At 35.7% G+C, this 20,369-nt stretch overlaps 1 protein-coding gene across 1 annotated transcript in view; it reads right to left on the reverse strand.

The window, feature by feature from the left end:
- UBE3C (ubiquitin protein ligase E3C) overlaps window positions 1-20,369 on the reverse strand; it is a 77,338-nt gene that overhangs the window by 8,775 nt on the left and 48,194 nt on the right. The window contains exons 19-22 of the mRNA XM_074157038.1: window positions 9,477-9,689; window positions 1,522-1,710; window positions 1,358-1,424; window positions 361-491 (exon numbers count right to left, since the gene is read on the reverse strand). Coding sequence (XP_074013139.1) covers window positions 361-491; window positions 1,358-1,424; window positions 1,522-1,710; window positions 9,477-9,689 — 600 coding nt within the window. The remainder of the gene's footprint in view (window positions 1-360; window positions 492-1,357; window positions 1,425-1,521; window positions 1,711-9,476; window positions 9,690-20,369) is intronic.

Here is a 20,369-nt window from a genome sequence, read left to right on the forward strand (position 1 = left end):
ATCCTAAATCCTCTTTTGCCTGATTTAAAAGACATTATTCTTAACTCAACCTGTTCCTTGGAACTGGTAGCAGTGCTGCTTCTGTACAGCAACGTGAAATGGCAGCAAGGATCTACCATAACAAGGAATAAGCACTCTAACCGATGTGGTTTTAGGCTTATCAAATTTTGCAGTTAAAATAGAAAACAACAGAACAACATTTCATGAAATGTTTTAAAACTATACTCATTGTACGTGCAAGTGCAAACATTGAAGCTGTTTCTGTAGTCACAGAAGAACATTCTTCTCAAATTGTAAATGCCTACAGACAAGAGAAGCTCGTATCATAATCTGTAGTATTTACAGAAACTTGACATGTACCTTAAACCCCAGAAGAGGCGGTCGAGAGCAGCTTGTTACAAACTTCAGTAATTTGCGTTTCTCTTCATCAGTGAAGCTTTCTACAACTCTCCAGAATATTTTAATTACAGGATGGTCTGCTGTGTAGCCACCTATAATGAAATTTAAATTATTTATAGGTACAATAATTTTATGTAAGAAATTAATTCTTCAGAAAACAAGCATCAATCCTGAAAAGCTTGGGGAAAATATTAAAATGAGCAGGCGTACACTGCCGACTACCAGTATCTATACATCTCTTTGATCACTGCCTTTTGAGTTTTTCATTCATTACTTACCTATGGCTACTATCTCCCTCAGCTTCTTAACTGCAGGGTTTTTTCACTGAATCCTACTTGCTTATTTTAAATTACCTTATTTAGTTTAACATTTACCTGGTAACTTTGGATTAGTGCCTTCTACTCCCAAGAGTCTGCAAGACTCAGGATGTTATTTAATGAATCAACTTACCTTGAGGTAAGCTCGGATGTGATGATATAATAGCTACTTTTTGATTACATTCATGATAAATGCAGGGGAAAATTAAGTAAGAACCCTTGCATTTGTCACAGGGAAAAAAAGTATGAGCTCTCTCTTCAGGCTGTCTGAGAAATGGTAAGTATCTGAATGTGGTGGTAGAAACAACCATCCCAAAGTCATTTGCAGACTTATTTTCAGGGCAACCAGATACAGCATTGACTAACATCCATTTAGAAAAGGAATTATGTGTCCTCTAATTATCTGGCTATAAACTTGTATTTAAATGTACAAATAAAATAAACTGCATACCTGTATCTCCCAGCATTTATAAAATCAGGTTGTAATTTTACCCAATCTTTTAAAATTCAGGCCCGTCTACAAAGTTTGGTCAAAGTTACCAAGAATGACCCTACAGCTTTTATTTAAAAGCTAGGATAAAAGTTTATTTATTCCTCAGTCAGTCATAATACATCTTTTTATTTAAGTAAAATAGACTCACCTGAATAGTTTGTGAAAGATTTAAGGTCATCCAAACTAATGGGAACCTGGGCACCAGAAATCAGAACCTAATAGTGAAGGAAGTTAGGCAATTACATTACAGGCAAAAATTAGCATTTATTTCTGTTTAAAGCAATTGCTTTCTGCAGTTTTAAGCAGAATTACCTGTATTTCCTGTTGATCAAACATTCGAAGCCATTCAAGATTTACAACATTGGCCAGTCCCTGACGGAAAGCAAGGCAATGCTGTCGAATTTGCTTGTTTAACCTGTAGTCTGCCACCAGATGGATGTACGCGATTCGGTTAGCGCTGGTAACAGGAATGTCTTTTCCACCGGGCTTCAGCTCAACCACCTACGAACATAACCATTTTCATCATCTTGGTAAACTTTAATTCTGTGTGCTGTAACCGTAAAATTGAAATGCAAAACATTCTAGTAAATGATGCATGTATTTGAAGTTTACTAGAATATAGTCAAGAATATTCACCTCAAAATAATATAAAAGATTATAACGAGTGATAAAGTTTTTTTTGTTTACTCCTAAGAGCTCATTCTATCTCATCCAGTTCTTAAACCTACACCTCCAGCTGCTAATGCAGCTGACTGCATGGCCTTGTGGTTAAATACCATAAAGCAAATTCAGCAAAGTCGGAGCTCTTTTATAGGAGGACTGTGTGTAATACTAAATTCACCACTGCAAGCCAGACAGAAACTGAGATGAAACTCTTGCCCTCGGCAAGCTCACCCCTGGCTTCACCGGTCCTGGTAAGTGCCTGGAAGAGAGAGTAGCCCGTACAAGCACGGATCTCACACACAGCACTCTCCTCCCAGTTGGACTAGAAAAGCTGTGCTTGACTGCCCAGGCTCTTCCCTAACTGTTTGGTGACCATGAATTCTGCAGGATCACACCAAAGCAAAAGTAATGTCCACTGAGTCAAAATCAAGATTCTGATACAGGTCTAATTTACAGAACAATAAGCATTCACAATTCCTACTGTTGAAAATCCAAGTTATACATGTGCAGTTCTTTCAACAAAAATACAAAACAAAACAAAAAAAAAATAAAAATCAAGCCTTGTTTTTCTGCTGAGAAGTTTTTGTCCTTCAAGTACACTAAGATACCTCAGCATTGAAGAGCTGGTAATGAAAAAAGGAAAACAAAGATACTGTAATTGCACTAAGATATAAACCAGGATCAACAGTAGTTGTTATTAAAACTCTACTGACCTTGACATATTCTACTTTTTATTACAAGATGATAATTTTGCTGAGTAGTAGCCAAATCCAAAAGGGATTATTTGAGTAATAAGAGGAGGATTAAAAAAACCTGAAAAGCTGAGATCTTTCAGTCACCTTCTGAAGCCTTCAGAAAAAAGTCTGGTTTTCTACACTTTGGAGTCCGCAATTTTTTTTTATTTTTTTTTTACATACCCTCATTTCAGTTTGTGATAACAATCACATCTTTAGAGTGCAGAGTGCAGAGAATTAAGCATGTGAATAGCTTCTTTTGTAAAATTCTACTTAATAACGTCAGCTGCTCCAGTACTAAGCAAAATGCAAAGTGGCAAGATTAAAAAAAATGCAGTGCCTTTGAGCATTCAGATTTTTACTTGATTCATAGGTTTTTAAGGCCAAAAGAGAACATTAAGATCTGTGAATTTGACCTCCCAGATAACATGGCCCAGAGGATTCTGTCTAGAGATTCCTGTATTTAACTCAATAAATCCATAGATGAGTTAAAGCACATTTTTTAGAGAGACAGGCAATCCTGGTGTAAGGCCTCCTTCCCTTGATAAGCTAGAACAACCTGGATTACAATAGGTGTTAAAAATGTGTCTTCCCACTTTAATCCTTCAGCTGAAAGCTTCTTGATTTTGTTACACCTATAGTAAAAACCCCCATAACACCCCACCATCTTTGGCTGTAGGTAGTACTATGTTTAAGTCCTACTCCCTGAAGAATTAAGTAAAATGAAGATGCCAGTTTAGCTGACTCTTTCACACCCTGCACACATGAGCTTGCTCCGTTCTGAGCGAGTCCCCTTCCACCAGAACCGTGGACCCCAGAGGCAGGATGGCTTTTTCTGGGGAGAGAGGCTCCCTGGTGGAGCCTTGCATGCGATACAGTTGGCCAGTGTAGGGGGTACAGGCCAGTACCTGGTGCCACCGGCTGACCTGTGGGTGAGGATAATTTCCTGGTCAAGTCCACAAGGAATATTAGTAGAAATACGGGACAAGTTTCATACCACAATGGAAACATCGGATGAGAAGGGGCTCCTGTGCTGCTAAGCCTTCTCCTGCTGCTGCAGGCAACAACGCCATCTGGAAATCTGTGTTTCTTCCCACTGTATTAGTTTTACTATTGTCACTGGAAAGTTAGTCAGTAATTGGATTCATCTAACGATTAGAAACATTCTAATTTCCACTTCGAGTCCAATGGGTAAAGTTTGTTCATACCCATTGTTCTTATTTCAATATTGCACTACAGCTTAACCATCTCTTTACCTTCCTCCCCAATTATTTCCATGATGTATTACTTATGGACAACAACTTCATTAATCTTCCTGAAGACTTTTTCACAGAACTGAAATAAGTCAAGTTCCTTTAATTTCCTCCTAAAAAACACCCTTTTACAAAGCCTAACAAGATCAGAAAGCTTTTTCTTAATTATTATTTAAATTCCTGTCCTCTTTAGTGTTGCAGGACCAGAGCTACCAATGGTGTTCCGCATAAACAGATCATTGCTGAGACCTTAACACTAGTAATACTTCGCTATCTGCCCACTTACAAATTTTCTGTGTTTGTTTTGCATCATTACTTGTTCCATTGTCCTTTTTAAAAATCCTACTTTTGCTTTTATTTTTGTATTTTTTAAGAAGCAAAGCTTGATTTCTGATCCTGCAACACTTCCCCTTAACGCTGCATTGCCACAAGTAAGACTACAGCATTCATTAATCACATTTGCTGGGGTTTTCCAGGGATCTAACTATCCATTTTCAGAGTTTGTCAACGTGAGATTAATTCTACCACGATTTTGTGGAAGTATCATCACACTCTGAAACAAAGGGACTAATGTAGCAGGAATAATATATATATTATGCCATAAAGGCTAGGGAGGATGTAAAACACAAGATAGAAAATGGTAACACCCGGGCTGGCAGTAATACTATAATAAACGGAGATGTAGTTCACTTTTTACTCATTCCTTTCTTTCGTGGCATTTTAAAGGGCATATTGCAGAACTCCCACTTAATCCTAAATGTCAGGAATGATTGTTGAAGAGTTTCTTTTCAAAAAGGCCACAACACAATTTATAAGATCTAAAAAGATTTATCAGCTTGCATTTTTATTTTTATCCATCCAATATTCACCACTAGATGGTGCAAGACAGTTACACAAGACGGGCAAGAATAGAAAACTTCCCAAAACGTGCAAACTTGTGTCATCACCTTATTTTCTATTTTTTATATCTAAGTTTAAAAAAAAAAAAAAGAAAACGAAACCAACATTTTAACTTGGCTCTTTATCAAAATCACATATTTTAAAAGCAATCAAATTATACATATTAATTAGACATGTATTCAGATGATTCATACAGTACCACAGACAACTGAATTTGATTCCATAGTCACAACATGTGTCTTCAAAATGAAAGGGAAATATCAAAATGGGATGTAAAAGTCCCATATTTTAAAAAGTCTGCACCACGAAGTGTTTTGCATTTTTTAGTGATGTGGACAGAAGTACTGCATTGGCCTCTGACTGCAGGTTAGATACACTCGGAAGTACGGCTGCACGCACTTACTGTTTTCTTGGCTAGAAATTCAACTACATGTTTCTGCAAGTACAATACTACAAAAATGTGCTCAACTTACATTTATATTCTTATTTAAGAAAATCACTGTAAAAAAAAGTAAATGTCTATTTTATGTATGGTTGTAGTTCAAGTGAACGGTTCAACCAATTGATCATTTTCAGTATTGTATCTACCGTTTTTAACATTAGCATAATGATGAAATAAATAAGCAGTGAACAACATAGTATTTGTCAAGCAGAATTCAGGGGATTTATCTTCTGGTTTACTGATAATAATCTGTCACACATAGTTGCTTTGTAATGTGATTTTGAGCAGACAACGGCAACTCTCCCTTGGTAGACAAACTTCGTGCTAGCTGCTGCTTACACAGACCTGGCAGTGGCAGCTGCTTCCCAGGATAATGGAGGAAAGGGAATATTTAGAGGGTAAAGTGGGAAATATTTTAGGAAAGAATAAGGGACCTGTCATATCGGTATTCTTTTTTTGTGTATGAAGACGTAAAACGTATCTTTCAAAAAGCACTCTCAGAGATAGTCAAGAATTCTTACAAACTTGTTTATAGGACAGATTAAAATATTTTATCTTCTCTGTTGGACTCTGATCACTTTTGTTCACATCACCCCTAAAGTTTTTCCCCATTCTGAAAACAAGCAGATAAAGGCTTGCTTTCTTTCCGTGTCATCTGCCTTCCAGATGTTCAGGCAGGAGTTCCAGGTAGGACACTGCATTTGAATGCCTAAGAATGCATTTATCATAAGTGTTATAAATCTGCCTGAGAAGGATCAGCCTCAACTTAAGTATTTTCCTTCCGAATAACCTCCAAAGTCATTCATCTAAGCCACTGTATCCTAGTAAAGAAGTTGCCAAGACAGAAACTTTCAGAATTGTTTTTAAGGGTTCAAAATTTTCTCTTGGGGAAATTTAAAGGCAAAGTACTGTCCTTTAGTGAGTCAACATATTTTCAGTAACAGCAATGGCATTCACATCTGTTTTAAAAAGCCAAAGACAGTGTCCTGACACCAACTTCTTATACTATATGGATTTCATAGAAACTGCTGCTATATATATATATTATAATGCTTTTCTGGGGATTTGTGCTTCCACACTTCATTTATGGAGTCTTCTGATTATGGAGCCATCACATATTCAATCATTCCGATCCATGTAATCTCAAGAATCAATGTCTGGGAAGACTCGCTGGAGTACAGAATCTAACGTTTCTGAAGGAGGAAGAATACATATTTGAATTTTCCTCTCTTCGCTTGGGCAGCCACAAAACTCACCTTCCTCGCTGAGAGAGAGGGGGCAGGAAGGGAAGAAAGTCTGAAAAGAGGAGGTACTTTCTTGAATTTGTTAACCTTCCACTTACTATATACATTTTATAACCACTTTATCATCACCTAATCTACAAGATAAAAGGAAAAATAAATAAATCTACACGGCTACCTGAAGGCACCTGTAACTACAGGCTGACATTCTTTTGAGACATTTTTACTGGCCACTATATTATGCAGCAGATCCAACGGTTGAAGTCTAGGCTGGTATCACGGCGTTAGATAGATCTTTATCAAAAGCTAAAGCTCTTTGGGGTTGGAAGATAAGGTTGATGGCATAGCTCCCCTAATTAGCAGGTCTAATGTGCAAATTATTAAGTACCTTTTTCAACTTCTGGTGAATGCACTTTGACAATAGTTTAATGGGATCTAAAAGCACATTACAGGATTGGGATCAATACGCTGATAATAGAATTTCCACCTTATATTACTGACAGAGGCGATAGAGCCCCTTTTGAATGTGTCTTTCATTGCAGATAATGCTTTTGTGCCACAATTGCTGGATGGACACTGTCATGAGGATAGCTATTTACAATGAGAGATTTATGATGCATTTCTTGGGTGTTAATTTATTAGCGGCTAAAGTGGTTGTTTAGCTGAAAACTAGAGATAATGTACATTCAACGTAAGGAGTGCAAATTAAGCTCTTTTCCCAAAGTGAATTAGCCTTACCTTGACACAATTAATTAGTATGCAACGGTTACATGAGTCAAATACCAGACAAAATGTATTTATCCATATGAGGTCTATTAAGATAATGAAATTAAATATAAAAAGTAACTTGTTGCATTAAAACACAGAAGACAGTGACAAGAACCGATTAGTTCTGTTGAACTACACTACCATGCAGTCTCATTAAAAGATGGTTAATGCTTCACGGATACTGTGTTCTCTCTTCAAGCATAAACAGCAATATGGGATCAGAATATTTAATTTAACTTACATTTCATTTAGTTACTCAGAAACTTGCTATTATATTTAATCTTCCTTTCAGAGTTATGCCAAACAATTAAAAATGAAGTCTTGATAATACTAGCCATAGCCCTCAGAGAATTTTAACAAACAGATTAGGCTTCTTGGCAAGAACGCACTTTTTACAAGCTTTTTTTGCAGTAGGTAGAGCTGGACACATCTTTAACTTGGACCTCCTTGTATGTTATTACTGAGCTATTTCTCTTTTCTGTGACCTCCTACCTTCCATGTTGAAGCAGGTTCTAACTTGCTTGGCTAATTTTTTGAGGACATACAGAGTAGATGTATGAAGTATGGAAACCATAAGCTCTCCAGAAAATATTAGCTACTTCTCATTTTTAATTAGAGACTGAACTGCATTTGTATTACCTGTGATAAACAAAACTATTACTTTAAGTGCAAATGAATGGCTTTGGAATAGAAACAACAGACTTTTATTTTCGCCCAGAAAATTCTGGGCTATATTGGAAACTGTCATCTTGTGTGTTTTGCAACCAAGTAACCAAATAGATGGATACTATAGAACTCATCCGAGTATGGGTCACTTAATAGCACATGCTAGAACAGAGCACAGGCTCAACTGTACAATATTGTACAACAGAGTAGGCGCTCTAAGAACATACATCTGTACCACATGCCTTTATTTCAAGGTTTTGAATGTTTTTCTAATGACAGTGCAGGTCAGAAGTTTTCATATAAGGAGTGTAACCCAGGGCAAAAATGACATATGGCCTATGTTTAATATGAAACATTACTTCTCTCAGGCAATTGTTGACTCTCCCCTTCAGTATGATTCAGGAACCCCAAATCTGAGGATGCTATTATAAAATTGTAATGCTATCCAGGTTTCAGGATCTTCCAAAATGTCAGGAAATGGATGACAGAAGACTAAAGATAAAGTCCAAGTCTCAACAACCTAACAATTTCCAGGCCTCCAGTGATGCTGCTCTGTGAGGTGTGCACGGTCCCAGGCTTCCCTGACCAACAGGCAAAGCCAAGAGAACTGCTCACACCTCCCTTTTACAGCCTCTGCTTCTTCCACAAGAAACAAGGCTGAATTCAGATGCGGCTGCATGTCACAATGTTGTCAGTCAATGATCAAATACCTTTTTGATCCAATTATTAGTTAAATACCATAATCAAGTATAAGTAGGCCATGAGTAGTGCACAATTTTAAATCCTCAAAGACGAAAAGAAGCAGCATGACAAGACTTTAACCAAGGAGGTTAACCCTATTAGCAAATAAAGGCACACGTTTCAAGCTCTGGTGATGTTGATTTTCTACTATGAGCACGAGTGATCTTTAGCACCCACAACAGAGCAAAGAAAAGCCATAACCTAATTATATAGTATAATTGTGTTAAAAACTCGTACTTAAGGACCTAACTAACTGGCTTAATTTTTAGATGCATTGAACACCCAGTTCTCCCAACTGATTCACCTGGTGTCTCAGCCCCTCAAAAAAAAAAAAAAAAAAAAAAAAAAAAAAAAAAAAAAAGGATTTAAAATAAAAAGATTTAACTTCAGGCCCTCTACTTTGAAAATTACAGCTAAAGGAGACCACACTTATCTCACAATAAAGAGTCATTATTATTTAAAACCATTCTGATTTCTGATTCCAAAATCAGACTTCTATAGTTTACATATCATGTAACTTTTGCAATTATTTGAACTGCAATCAAAGAAACAGCGTAATTTCTTAAACAAAGTATTTTATCTCAGGCGATAGAACTTTTCATGAATGACTTAGAAAACAATCACTACAGTTTACTCTTAAAAGACCAGAGCTTTAAGTCATCATCAAAAGTTATTCTTTTTAAGCACACAATTAATTATTGTCTACTTCAAATATTGAATCAGAATCCCTATGATGCCTCACAGCACCTTTAACAGTTCTTTATGATCACTTTTAAATTAAAAAATGAATTAGTAGGGGTAGTAGTGATTCATCAGTCATACAAAAAAAAAAAAAAATAAAAGCAAAAGCCATTCTTACCTGTGCTTCCCCAAGGTCATTATTTACCACAGTGAAGTTTAGTCCAAGTTCTTCCACATCCCCATCATAGCTCTTGAGAAAAAGCAAATTTTTGTACATTTCTGGATCCAGTGAAGCTAAATGATGAATGTCAACATCAGCACTTGTCCCCAGTAATTTTGAGAGGAAAAAACTAGCAAATGGCAGCTCCACCAGCATATTTTCATAAAGAGCCTGAAAAACAAAGCAATTAAAAGCACATTAGATTTTATCGTTGTACATGTAGGAATTTTGAAGGCTATTGTCTTTTTCTCAACTTTCTGGTAATTCCTTCTTAATTTGGTGCCTGAATAGGATCTTCTGGTATGGCAATAGCCTAGGTATTGCATGAATTTAAAAATACTCATCCAAAGCTAGAAATTCGAGTATTCTTGTTAAACACCAAGCTCCCAAATTTTACAAATTAAGTATGTGGTGATTTAAAAGGTAAGGTCACTGCTTATCTGTCATTAATCTTCTTGTCCGAAGTATGATACCAAACAGGAAATGCATCAATTGCACAGACTGGCAAGAAAAGAAAAGTTTGCTGAAGGATAATGCAACTGCATCAAGAATGTCTTTCCAAAAAAAGTGAACATCTCTACCTCCATTAGCATCATCACAAGCAACATTTCGCCATTCATATCAATTGCTACATGTAAAATAGTCTGCCCCTTAAAAATAACTATGAAAAAGCTTTATTTTAAACTACATTTTAAACTAATCCAAATAAACTATTTCTCTTTTATGTTATACAGATTCATCACTGCATACTTTTAGTGAATTCTACTGCTTAATGCATCATCAAACCATCCTAATTTCCAAGCAGAGAGTTTACCAGCTATGACTGTCTTACACGCCTAATCCTTCCTGTGCCTAACACTGTTACAAGTGTCAAAAGATTACTGAACCAAAAATGAGCCTGGCTCCAATATGCAGCACTCATGAAAAACGTATTTTTACTGAGTTCCCTCAAAAATTTTCAAAAAACATCCAAAACTCCAGCAATGCCATTCTCAGTTGATCTATGATATGACCACATTTCCATGTAACACAAAGCAACTTTCTGTATTTTTCATACAATAAGTAACAACTTCTTGATTGGAAGAAAAAAGTACTTATGGCAGCTCTCGAAAGAAGGAGAGATGGAAACTTCAGAGCTAGAAAGAGAAAGCATGACATCATTTAGAGAAAGCCTATATGGATAAATGGAAAAATAAAAGACCGATGCCTTTGAAGAAAACATTCCTGAAACACACTGTCTGCACATGGCCTTTCCCATTGTCCAGTCTGTTTGCCACATCAGCATCTCTAACAACGACAACCAAATCTTTATGGCATCGTTAATATCACTGCCAGGCTGATCAGAAAAGGCATCATCAGCATAACATTGTTTTTTCTCTTTCTACTCTTCAAGAGCAATGTTTTAGCATTAATTCCTCCATAACCTGCTGCAAACTTAGAAAAGGAAGCACAATGAACAAAAAAAAAAAAAGCAAAAAAGAAGAATAAATGTAGCTGTAATCACTCAATGATATTCCAACAAAGACGCTAAGAAAAACATACACAATTCCTTAAACTTTTGAAAGAACGTTTCTGTGAGATGAGTTAAACCTTACAGAAAGAATGGAGAATAACGAGTTCAAAGCCAAAGGGTGCATTATATTTAGAGCTATATGATTTATTCAAGGTGTAGAAGTCGAAATCCTCATTTGTATAGTTGACTTTAAAAGCAAACTAGAGGGATAAATCATTAATTTGCAATGTATAAGGTCAGTGTTTGCTGTTCCTGCATTAGTAACAATAAAGCCATTGTAATTCCTTAAATATATCAAAGCTACCCGAATTTAAAATGGAATTCCATCTATGACTCATAAAATGTAAATGTAGAGGTGTAATTTTTTACACGAGGCAGGTTTAAGCCTTTAGAGCATTTAATATACAAGGACTAATAAATGATAGCACTAAAAACTATGATCACATCAGCTAAATGGATTATAAATTAAATTTCCATAATGTATGCAACTGAAATACAAATGTAGACATAAATCAAGGTATTTTCTAAACACAGGTTAATTACACAAATTCAAAACCTGTCTATTTTTTATGCAAAATAATCCACTTAGCATTTTTCAAACTGGTCTTAAGTCTTAGCCACTTGCAACACTTGATCCTAGAAGCCTATCAATAATTCCTTGTCAGGGAAAAACAGCAATAGGTATATTGAAGAAACTTGTATGTTATTTTTCAAGTGTCTGTCTTTTATGAGTGTTTATTGCTAGAAATTGTGCCAAAATGATTTGAAATAAAAAGGATTAATTATAGTAGAAGCTTTTTAATATAAGTGAGTGCAGCTGCAATGCAATTAATGCAAATTGTGACGCTATCAGGAAAATAAATGTGAACAACATCACTGGCTGTTTCTGTTTGCTGCCAAATAACTTCAGTAATTTACTACATTAAGAATCAATAAAAAAATAATGCATTTCAAATGCATCACTATTAATCTTCAGGTAGTTCCAAAGTGAACATTTATAACTTCATCTAAAAACTATATAAAGCATTTTTAAATAAACTAAATTGTGCAACTTGAGAATAACTTTAATTATTCTTTCTTCTCTTGGCTAAGTGATTGCGATATTAAAAACAAAGTATTTTTGGAAACAAGACAAACAGTAGTGTTTTAATTAGTTTGAAAGTCAAGCTGTCCTAATGAAGTTTAATAAAAAATGCACTCAAACTGTGGTAAATAAAATCATGATAAACTTTGGGTTTGTTTCAAAGAGGTAAATGACACCATTGCTCCAGCACTGTGCAGAGATGCTGAGAAATACTCTGTACAATTGAATACAACTAAATAAACTGAAACTTTATTTTTCGGTTTCCATCTAATTTCCCTGTTTCTCAGTCAGCATAAATTAATCAAACTACCTCTTGCTGCCAAAAGATGTGACTCTACCCATTCCTGCCAGAGCAATGAAACAAATCAGGCTGCCGATTCACTTGGGTTTGTTTGTGTGTAGAGTAGTTGTGTAGTAGAGGTTACACAAGCGTTATACATGCCAAGTAAGATTCAAAATTTGCAGATTATTTGTGTTGTGCTTATTTTGGGGTGTTGGGTTGGGTGTCGGTGGACACAGCACAGACACTGAAGTTGAGCTTGCTTTCAAATCCAAATCAGATCCAGCTCACGGCTATGGCTGAAACTCGGTAGGAACAGCAAGACCATTTGTTTCAATGGAAGCACAACCTTGGAGCTGCCAGTTGCCCATGGCAGTCCACCCTGATGGGTATTTTTCTTACTGCAGCTAATTTAATGGCCACAAGGGGAGATTCACTACTCTTTTCCCCCTTAGTGAAGTGTCTTGGGGAGCTAAGTTACCTGATTTTAAGCTTAGTTTTCTGCCCTGTGAGCTCTCTGAACTGGCCTTCTGCAACATCAACATAAAGGAGGCAGGAGCCCAGCATCAGTGCCAGGGAAGGGAATGCTGACCACCTCTTACAGAGGTAACCAGCTGTCAGATGGGAGTATGAGCGTTCCACTTCCACCAGAGTGCAATTTGCACATGGCAGCTTGGGGCAAGAGGCTGGTCTGAAGCAGAAGCAGGGATGTCTACATCAAGGGCAATCACACAAGCAACAAGCAGTGATGCATTCCCAGTAGCTAAAATGGTATGTCTGCTTAAAGGTCAAATCTGGATTTCCCAGCACTACTTCAAACTCAGGTAGGTTAGGGATGCTCTTTAGGCAAAGTTATGACATCTCTAGATAACCATGAAAATAGCTTCTGAAACAACTAAACAAAACAAAGCAAACAAAGCTGGTTTTCCATAACAAATTATTTTTTGTACTCTTCATCACAGTGCTTTCCCAGTTATCTCAAGATACCTTGTTAGTCTTGTTTTCTTTTTTATTGTTTTTTTTTTTTTTTCCTTTTCCCAATGGTTAAAAGAAGTTTGTTTTTTTCTGGTTAAACGGCCAAGAGCAATTACTTCACTACAGAAGTAGTAGTATTCAGAAAAAGGAATTTTATACACTTTCCCCACCCCTTCGCGTGAATGCCTGTAGAACACAACAAAATAAAAACCAAGGAAAATAACAGAAAGCCTACTGTGGTTAATAGGTGTTGACTTCACACAGAAAGCACGCAGTCTGAAGTCTACTGTTTCTCTTTTAAATAATACTAGCAAGTTGCAATTACAGTATAGTTCAACTATAATTGATTGCAACACAAACTAGCTACAAATGCCTTTACTTAGTTCTGTGACACAGATCGCAACTTGGTCATCTAAACTGAAAAATATTACATTCAGATACTTAAAAATGTATGAATGCATTCATTAAACACCTGTGATGTGAGGAACAAGGAATGGTTCTTTAAGGTAAGCAACTTTCAGAATATAGGCATGCAATTAGTAGCTCTAATATATCATGGAAGAAGTATCTCAGCTGGAAGGACAGCTGTATACAATACAGAAAGGAAGAAAGAAGACACGGTTCTCTGGGCAAGGAAGTTTTTGACATAACGAGAATAATCTCTGACTGGGACTACTGGTGATAACTATCACAAGATTATTTAAGCACTATATGGTCGCACGAGGTATTGTTCAGGTATGATCTCAAGATTTAGGTAAGAGTTCTTCAGAAATAAAAGACTTTGCACCATAATTTAAAACCCGACAAAATTTAAGCTAGACTAGACATTTCAGATAAATTAGTTATATATAGTAGAGGTTACATGAGCGTTACAACACACTAAATAAGGTTCAAATTGTGTAAACGAATTCAGATGAACCAACTAAACCTCCCTGACTGCGAGACAGCTTTAGTGTCTTTACTTACACTTTCAGGTCTACAATTAATTATCTCATTTATTATTTCAACTAAAATCTTTCTTAAGAAAAATAATTAATCAGTCACTGCTCCTACTTTCCATTAATTCTTTACAACCCAGAACTGTATTTTAAAACCTAAACAATGCTAGAGTCACACCCCTAGAAAGACACACGGCTTATGGGCCAAGGCACTAAATGACCGGGTTTAAATTCAGTTATTTCCCTAATCAGCCCCCAAGACCATAACCCTTTCTATTTCAGTCATTTTAAACAGTTACTATTAAATAATACTTAGCACTTACAGAGTGCAATAGATCTTCAAAGCTGTACAGAACCATTAATAAAAATGATAGAAAAATAGCAAAACCATTAGAACTTCCTTCTACCTTATTATTTATATCCTTGAAATAATTCATCACACTCACAAAGCTTTTGGGGCCAGCAAAGCCCTTTCTACCCTAATGAAAATGATAAAATTAAAAAAATAAGTTACATTAAAATTAACACATACTCGTATTTTTGAACCCCTTTTAAAGCTAGCATTTAGTAATTTTAAGATAAAATAATTTCTTACAGATATATTGAATAATGTGCTTTAAAGTGAACAAAAACAAATTAAGAATGTTCCTAATGCTAATATGATAAAATAAAACTAATTCTACCAGGTAGGTGTCACAATAGAGTAAGTGTGCTACCTGGTAGCTTTAAGTCACTGTTTCTCAGTTCCCTGAGCTCTACTATAGCAGAGACTTCTAGATGCATTTGTATAACCATAGTAATGGGAAATCCGGTACCACAGCTTCCTTATATGACTGCAAAAAATCATGGTCGCTTTTTGTTCAAATACTGGATGCCTTTTCCACATTTTAGAAAAGTAGGAGTCCAAAATTCCACAGCTAGATGCCTGCAATTAGGCTTCTGAGAGCACTTCATTAATACTCTTTGTGGCAGTGCTAGTATCCTCAGACTTAAAAATATTTTTTTCAGAAAAAATAAAGGCTTTTGTAAATTGTTTTTACTTCTGATTTTCCACTCACTGGAAATTTGAAGGTCAGGAAGTACAAGTTCACAGAAATTCTGGAGATTTGAGGTAGCAAGACTTGGATGGGAAGGGCCAGCCTGTGAAATCTGGTGCAGTCAGTGCAAATACCTGAACTGGCTGCAGGTGTGTGATAAGCACCAAACGAACTCATGCCTGACTCATGAACACATTACCATAAAAATATAGGGATCCATTTCCAAAGACTCCATTGGAGCATATAAAGTATAATGACCATGAGTTAATTTTTAATTTAAAAATGGAAAGTCATGCTAGTATTTTTATTCTAGAAACTCAGGGCGTATTTAATTATATTACAAGAATTTTTATGACCAAAATAGAGTGCTTCAGAAATGCTGGTATCTGCAACCATTCACCATTTCATCAGCTTGGTATTTCCTCTCTGTTTTAATGGGAACAGTTATCTCTGTAACTTACGCCGTATCTGTGATATAAATGGCTGTCAATGTCATTTGGGAGGTTTTGAGGGATGGGAGAGGGAAGGAATAGAGGTAACTGTGGATGCAAGGGATAACTGATAGTTACCATTTACTACTGAAGTTCCAGTAAAGGCTTAATAGATTTTTCTTGTCTCAAATTTAAACATAATTTAGTAAGAACCGAAGATAAAATGAAGACATCTCCTTATTTAAGTTCTAATCTTCTGAAAAACCGAAACATTTACTACTATATAACTAACCTCTGGATATGCTTTTAAGATAAATTTGTATTTTAATTGCAGTGAAACTAGTAATTTTTGAAGACAGTTCAAACAGAATAAAGAATTTCAGTAAATATTTGAAACCTAATTGATTGAAATGGATGTAGGTGTTCCCAACTGTGAAAAAAGATCAGGATACCATTACCACACACTCTTAGCTGTTTATTTATTCCCTGTCTAGGAACCTGATTTAGAGGCAATAAAATGCAATCAGTACACAAACCAGAAGCAGGAATCATCTGCTAATGGAACTTTTAATTGAGGAGTGACCACTGACATGAGGTAATTCTTTCCATACAGAACTCCTTGCAGAGACCTCTATGCACTTTATCACGGTAAACAATCACTAACATATGCATTAAAGAAAATTTAAATACATTATGACCCAATAAATATCACAATCCATCAATACACACTTTTCCTTCTTAAAGATTTAGAGTTAAAATACCACATTTCAGTAGTCTTTTAGTGGTAGACATATATTTACAGGGTTAGTACTAACATAGCTGTTTGTAATCAAAAGATAATTGGTTATGTTAAATGAACCAGTACACAAAGGAATTGTCAGGCTGAAAAACAGTGTCAGAAAATAGATTCAGATTAGTTTACATCTACATTCATAAATCACGAAATAGCTTCCATAAGGTATCAATTCCACTCTCTTATGATTGTGTTTCTGCACGCTAAGTGTATAATTAAAAGAGCACGCCATGTTACATGGTAAATCCCTGTTTTGATTCCATTTCAGATGATTCAGGATTTTCTGAGACAAATAATCAGTTAACTTGCTTTTAAGCAAAATGCTGAGTCTACAAAATCAGGCACAGGGTAACTGAAATAAATAAAACAAAAAATTTATACAAATTACCTTCTCTTTGTATCAGTATCACTAATTCCACACCTACCTTTCTAGGTACTAGTAGTATCAATTGTGGCTGCAGCACAAATCAATTAAGAGTGTACTGATTTAAGCCAAGCCAAAGTGGATCTTAACTAAATGGTCAATAAGCAAACAACTAAAAAAACCGCTTCACCAGTCAGAGAAACAGGAAGAGCAGCAGCACAATGTTTGATGCACCAGCCCATCAAATATTCAAGTACACAAACCGCAGTTCTTCTCATTGTACACTTTCGTTGCTTTGTTTTCTCTCTACAAGCTTTTCGTGCAAAAAGGGCACACAAATATGTTATCAGAAACATTTGCTTGAAGGTTTTAACTCAGTATATGCAGTTTATTAATGATTTAGGAGTTTAGGATCTGATCCAGATCTTGCTATGAAAAGACTCCCACCAATTCAATCCATTTTAGATGAGGCCCCAGGATGATTAAGGACTACTTTAGTTTTTCTACAAAATGGATATTGTAGATGTGAGTAATCTTAGAATTGTACCTTCCAGCCAGGAATAATATCTTGCACAAGAAATAATCTATCACAGCTGTATTCAAAGTTACGAACTGGAACCACAAGGCACGCACTCTAACATATAGAAAAATAATTTAATCAATAATTAACAGTCCCAAATTCACTACTAAGGTAATAAAAGTTATATTTGTTCTATTATTACCCTGCTAATGTTTAATTTTACCAGAAGTATTTTATAACTTTTTTTTAATTATGTATGTTTAACAACATTTAGGTATGTTCACAGAACAGTTTGTTATATTTTAAAACAGTGCAGTAATCTATAAAAAGTCGTATGAAAATAAAACAACTAAAACCTTCATCAATATAATACCCACCAGGCCACGCAAATTACTGACCTCCTATATAACATTATCTATCAATGATCAAAGACTAAACCTAGATTGCCTCATCCGTCATCAAAATAATGCGAAAATTTAAAATAAACACATTATTTTTGTTCAGTCTTTGCTAATACTTCTACTATCCAAGTTCTTAATTTGCATCCACAAAGGAATGACTCGGTTTAAAACAACAACTCAAAATCCAACATTTTGTTCTTTATACCGCCTTCCCAACCATTTAAGACAAAAGCTAAGTCTTGGCAAAACAAATTTAAAACATTTCAGGAATCTCCAGTATTTTCCAAGGACTGCAGATTCTATTGCTTAGGAAAAGACACTTAATATTTTTATTTCAAAGATAGTGTATATGTGCTTCAGCGACATGAACGCATGACTCGCTAGCGCTCTTCAAAATGCTGGAGTAAGAGGAGAGAAATGGAGATGTTTGAATTCAGTATAACCAAAGATGCTGAATGTATTAGACAAAAATGTCTAGTCATTTTTTAAGAGTGCAAAGACAATCATTGCAAAACATAATCATTGCAAGACATGGCACTTCAGGGCATGCTCTAGTGCCCGAGATTGTTCGTTTGCGTCTTTTGTGGGTGGGTGTGGTGTGTGGTTGTGGGTGTTTGTTTTGGTTTTGGTGTTTGGTGGTGGTTTTTTTTTATGTTGGTTGGACTCGATCTCACAGGTCCTTTCCAACCAAGAAGATTCTGTGGTTCTGTGATAATACATGCAAGAGCCAGCAGGTTTACATCAAAAAGAGGAAACCATAAAAATCATCACTCTAATCTTTCTATGGACTTCCTGCCATATTCTTAAACTAATGCTAATATTTCATGAAATTTAAGTACATTATCATAAGAATTATCTACTTGATGTCAAATAACTCCAAATGCAAAGAATGTCTTTTTCCACAACGTCTGTCACATTAACATTTAATAAATGCAAATGTAAGCTGGAAATGGAGACAGTTAATATGGTATACAAATCTGAGTTTAGGTCTGAACGTAGGGAAGTTCAGATTTTAGTTCTGTATCTGCCACTGTTCTACAAATCACTGTTTCTGTTGGAATGGTTAACCAGTGTTTCCCTCTTTCCAGATTTGCAGCAGACCATTCAAGACCACTCAGAAAATCCTCACTGAAGATTCTCAGGTGGTGCTTCCAAACGTCCCTTCTCTGGTTACACTGCTCAACGTTTTGGTGGCCTGCCAGGGTAGCAACCTTTGTGTTCTCGTGAGCTAAGCCCACTACGCTGCCAAAGCTGCGGCAGGAAGGTTTCCCTATGGGAAGATTTTTAGCTTTTACAGAACTACTGCATGTGGTAAGGAAGCCTTGGACTCAGAAAGTCACTGCTACACTTCCACAGCAGGGAAAACAGCAAGGTTCCAGTTTCAGACCCCGGCAGTGGTGGGAAACTGCTGCCAGAGGTGTGCAGGGTACATTGAGCTTTTATTTTCTCTTCCTTAAAAGGAAAAAGCTTAAAAGCTAGCAATGTTAAAATAATATTTACATTACAGAGTAAAAGTCACTGAAAGTTGAGAAGTGTAAACCATGGAAGTGTTTGAGTAGCTGTTGTTTAAGCAAACTCATTTCTGCTTTTTTAAAAGAATGCTTTCAGACAACATATGCAATTACATGATCACGCAGTATTATTTCTACAAGGTGTTTTGCTCATTCAGTGATCAGTTCAAGTTGCATGGACAGCCATGCAGTTTGTATAGCATACAGATTTCAATTTCTTCACTAAGTACAAAAATACACCCCAAAATAGTCAATAATTTATCTAGGGTTAAAATAATTTAAATTTTTGGATACACCACTTTTAAATGTAAGCTTTAAATTTTCAGATGTTTCTACACCTGAGCTGACCAATTAACTCGGAAGATGTCAAGTTGCTAGAAACTTCATGATGAGAAGAAAAATTGAATTGGGTGTAAATCTATGATACTGAAAGTTAAATGCATTTGGGTATTAGTATGAAATGGTTACCAAGAGACAGAGAATTTCTATAAATTATTATATTTTAATGTATTTGTTTTCTGAACATTGAAACTTCTTACTTGAGAGTTTTTGGTGGCAGCGCTCTTTACATACTGGTTTCCACAAATAAGAAATTGCTGCGGATGCCTGATTGCTTCCTTTGCATTATATCTATTTTGTTTACAAAAGGGCTTTTAATAATCCACTATTGCTCTCAAATAACCCTGTGCGAAGCATAAAATGGACACATTTTTGAAAACGGGTGAGTGACTATTCAATAACTTAACCATGATCACAATACTGGCAGGTTTTGAATAGTATGGTCGTGCCTTATCTTTCTGTTTAATTCATCAAGTCTCTAAATACACTTCTAAAAAGGTGTCTGTGCACCTGGGTAGGGGTAATTATTAAGTAACCCTGTCAATTCTTACCTTATGTAAACGTACTGCAAATACAAAAAACAATTTATGTTTTCAAAATATTAAATAATAGATCCTCTGATTTTAAAAAGACAAAACCAAAACTATACTTGTGGCACCCTATAG

Source organism: Numenius arquata, chromosome 12 (genome assembly GCF_964106895.1).
Source record: "Numenius arquata chromosome 12, bNumArq3.hap1.1, whole genome shotgun sequence".
NCBI lineage: Eukaryota > Metazoa > Chordata > Aves > Charadriiformes > Scolopacidae > Numenius > Numenius arquata.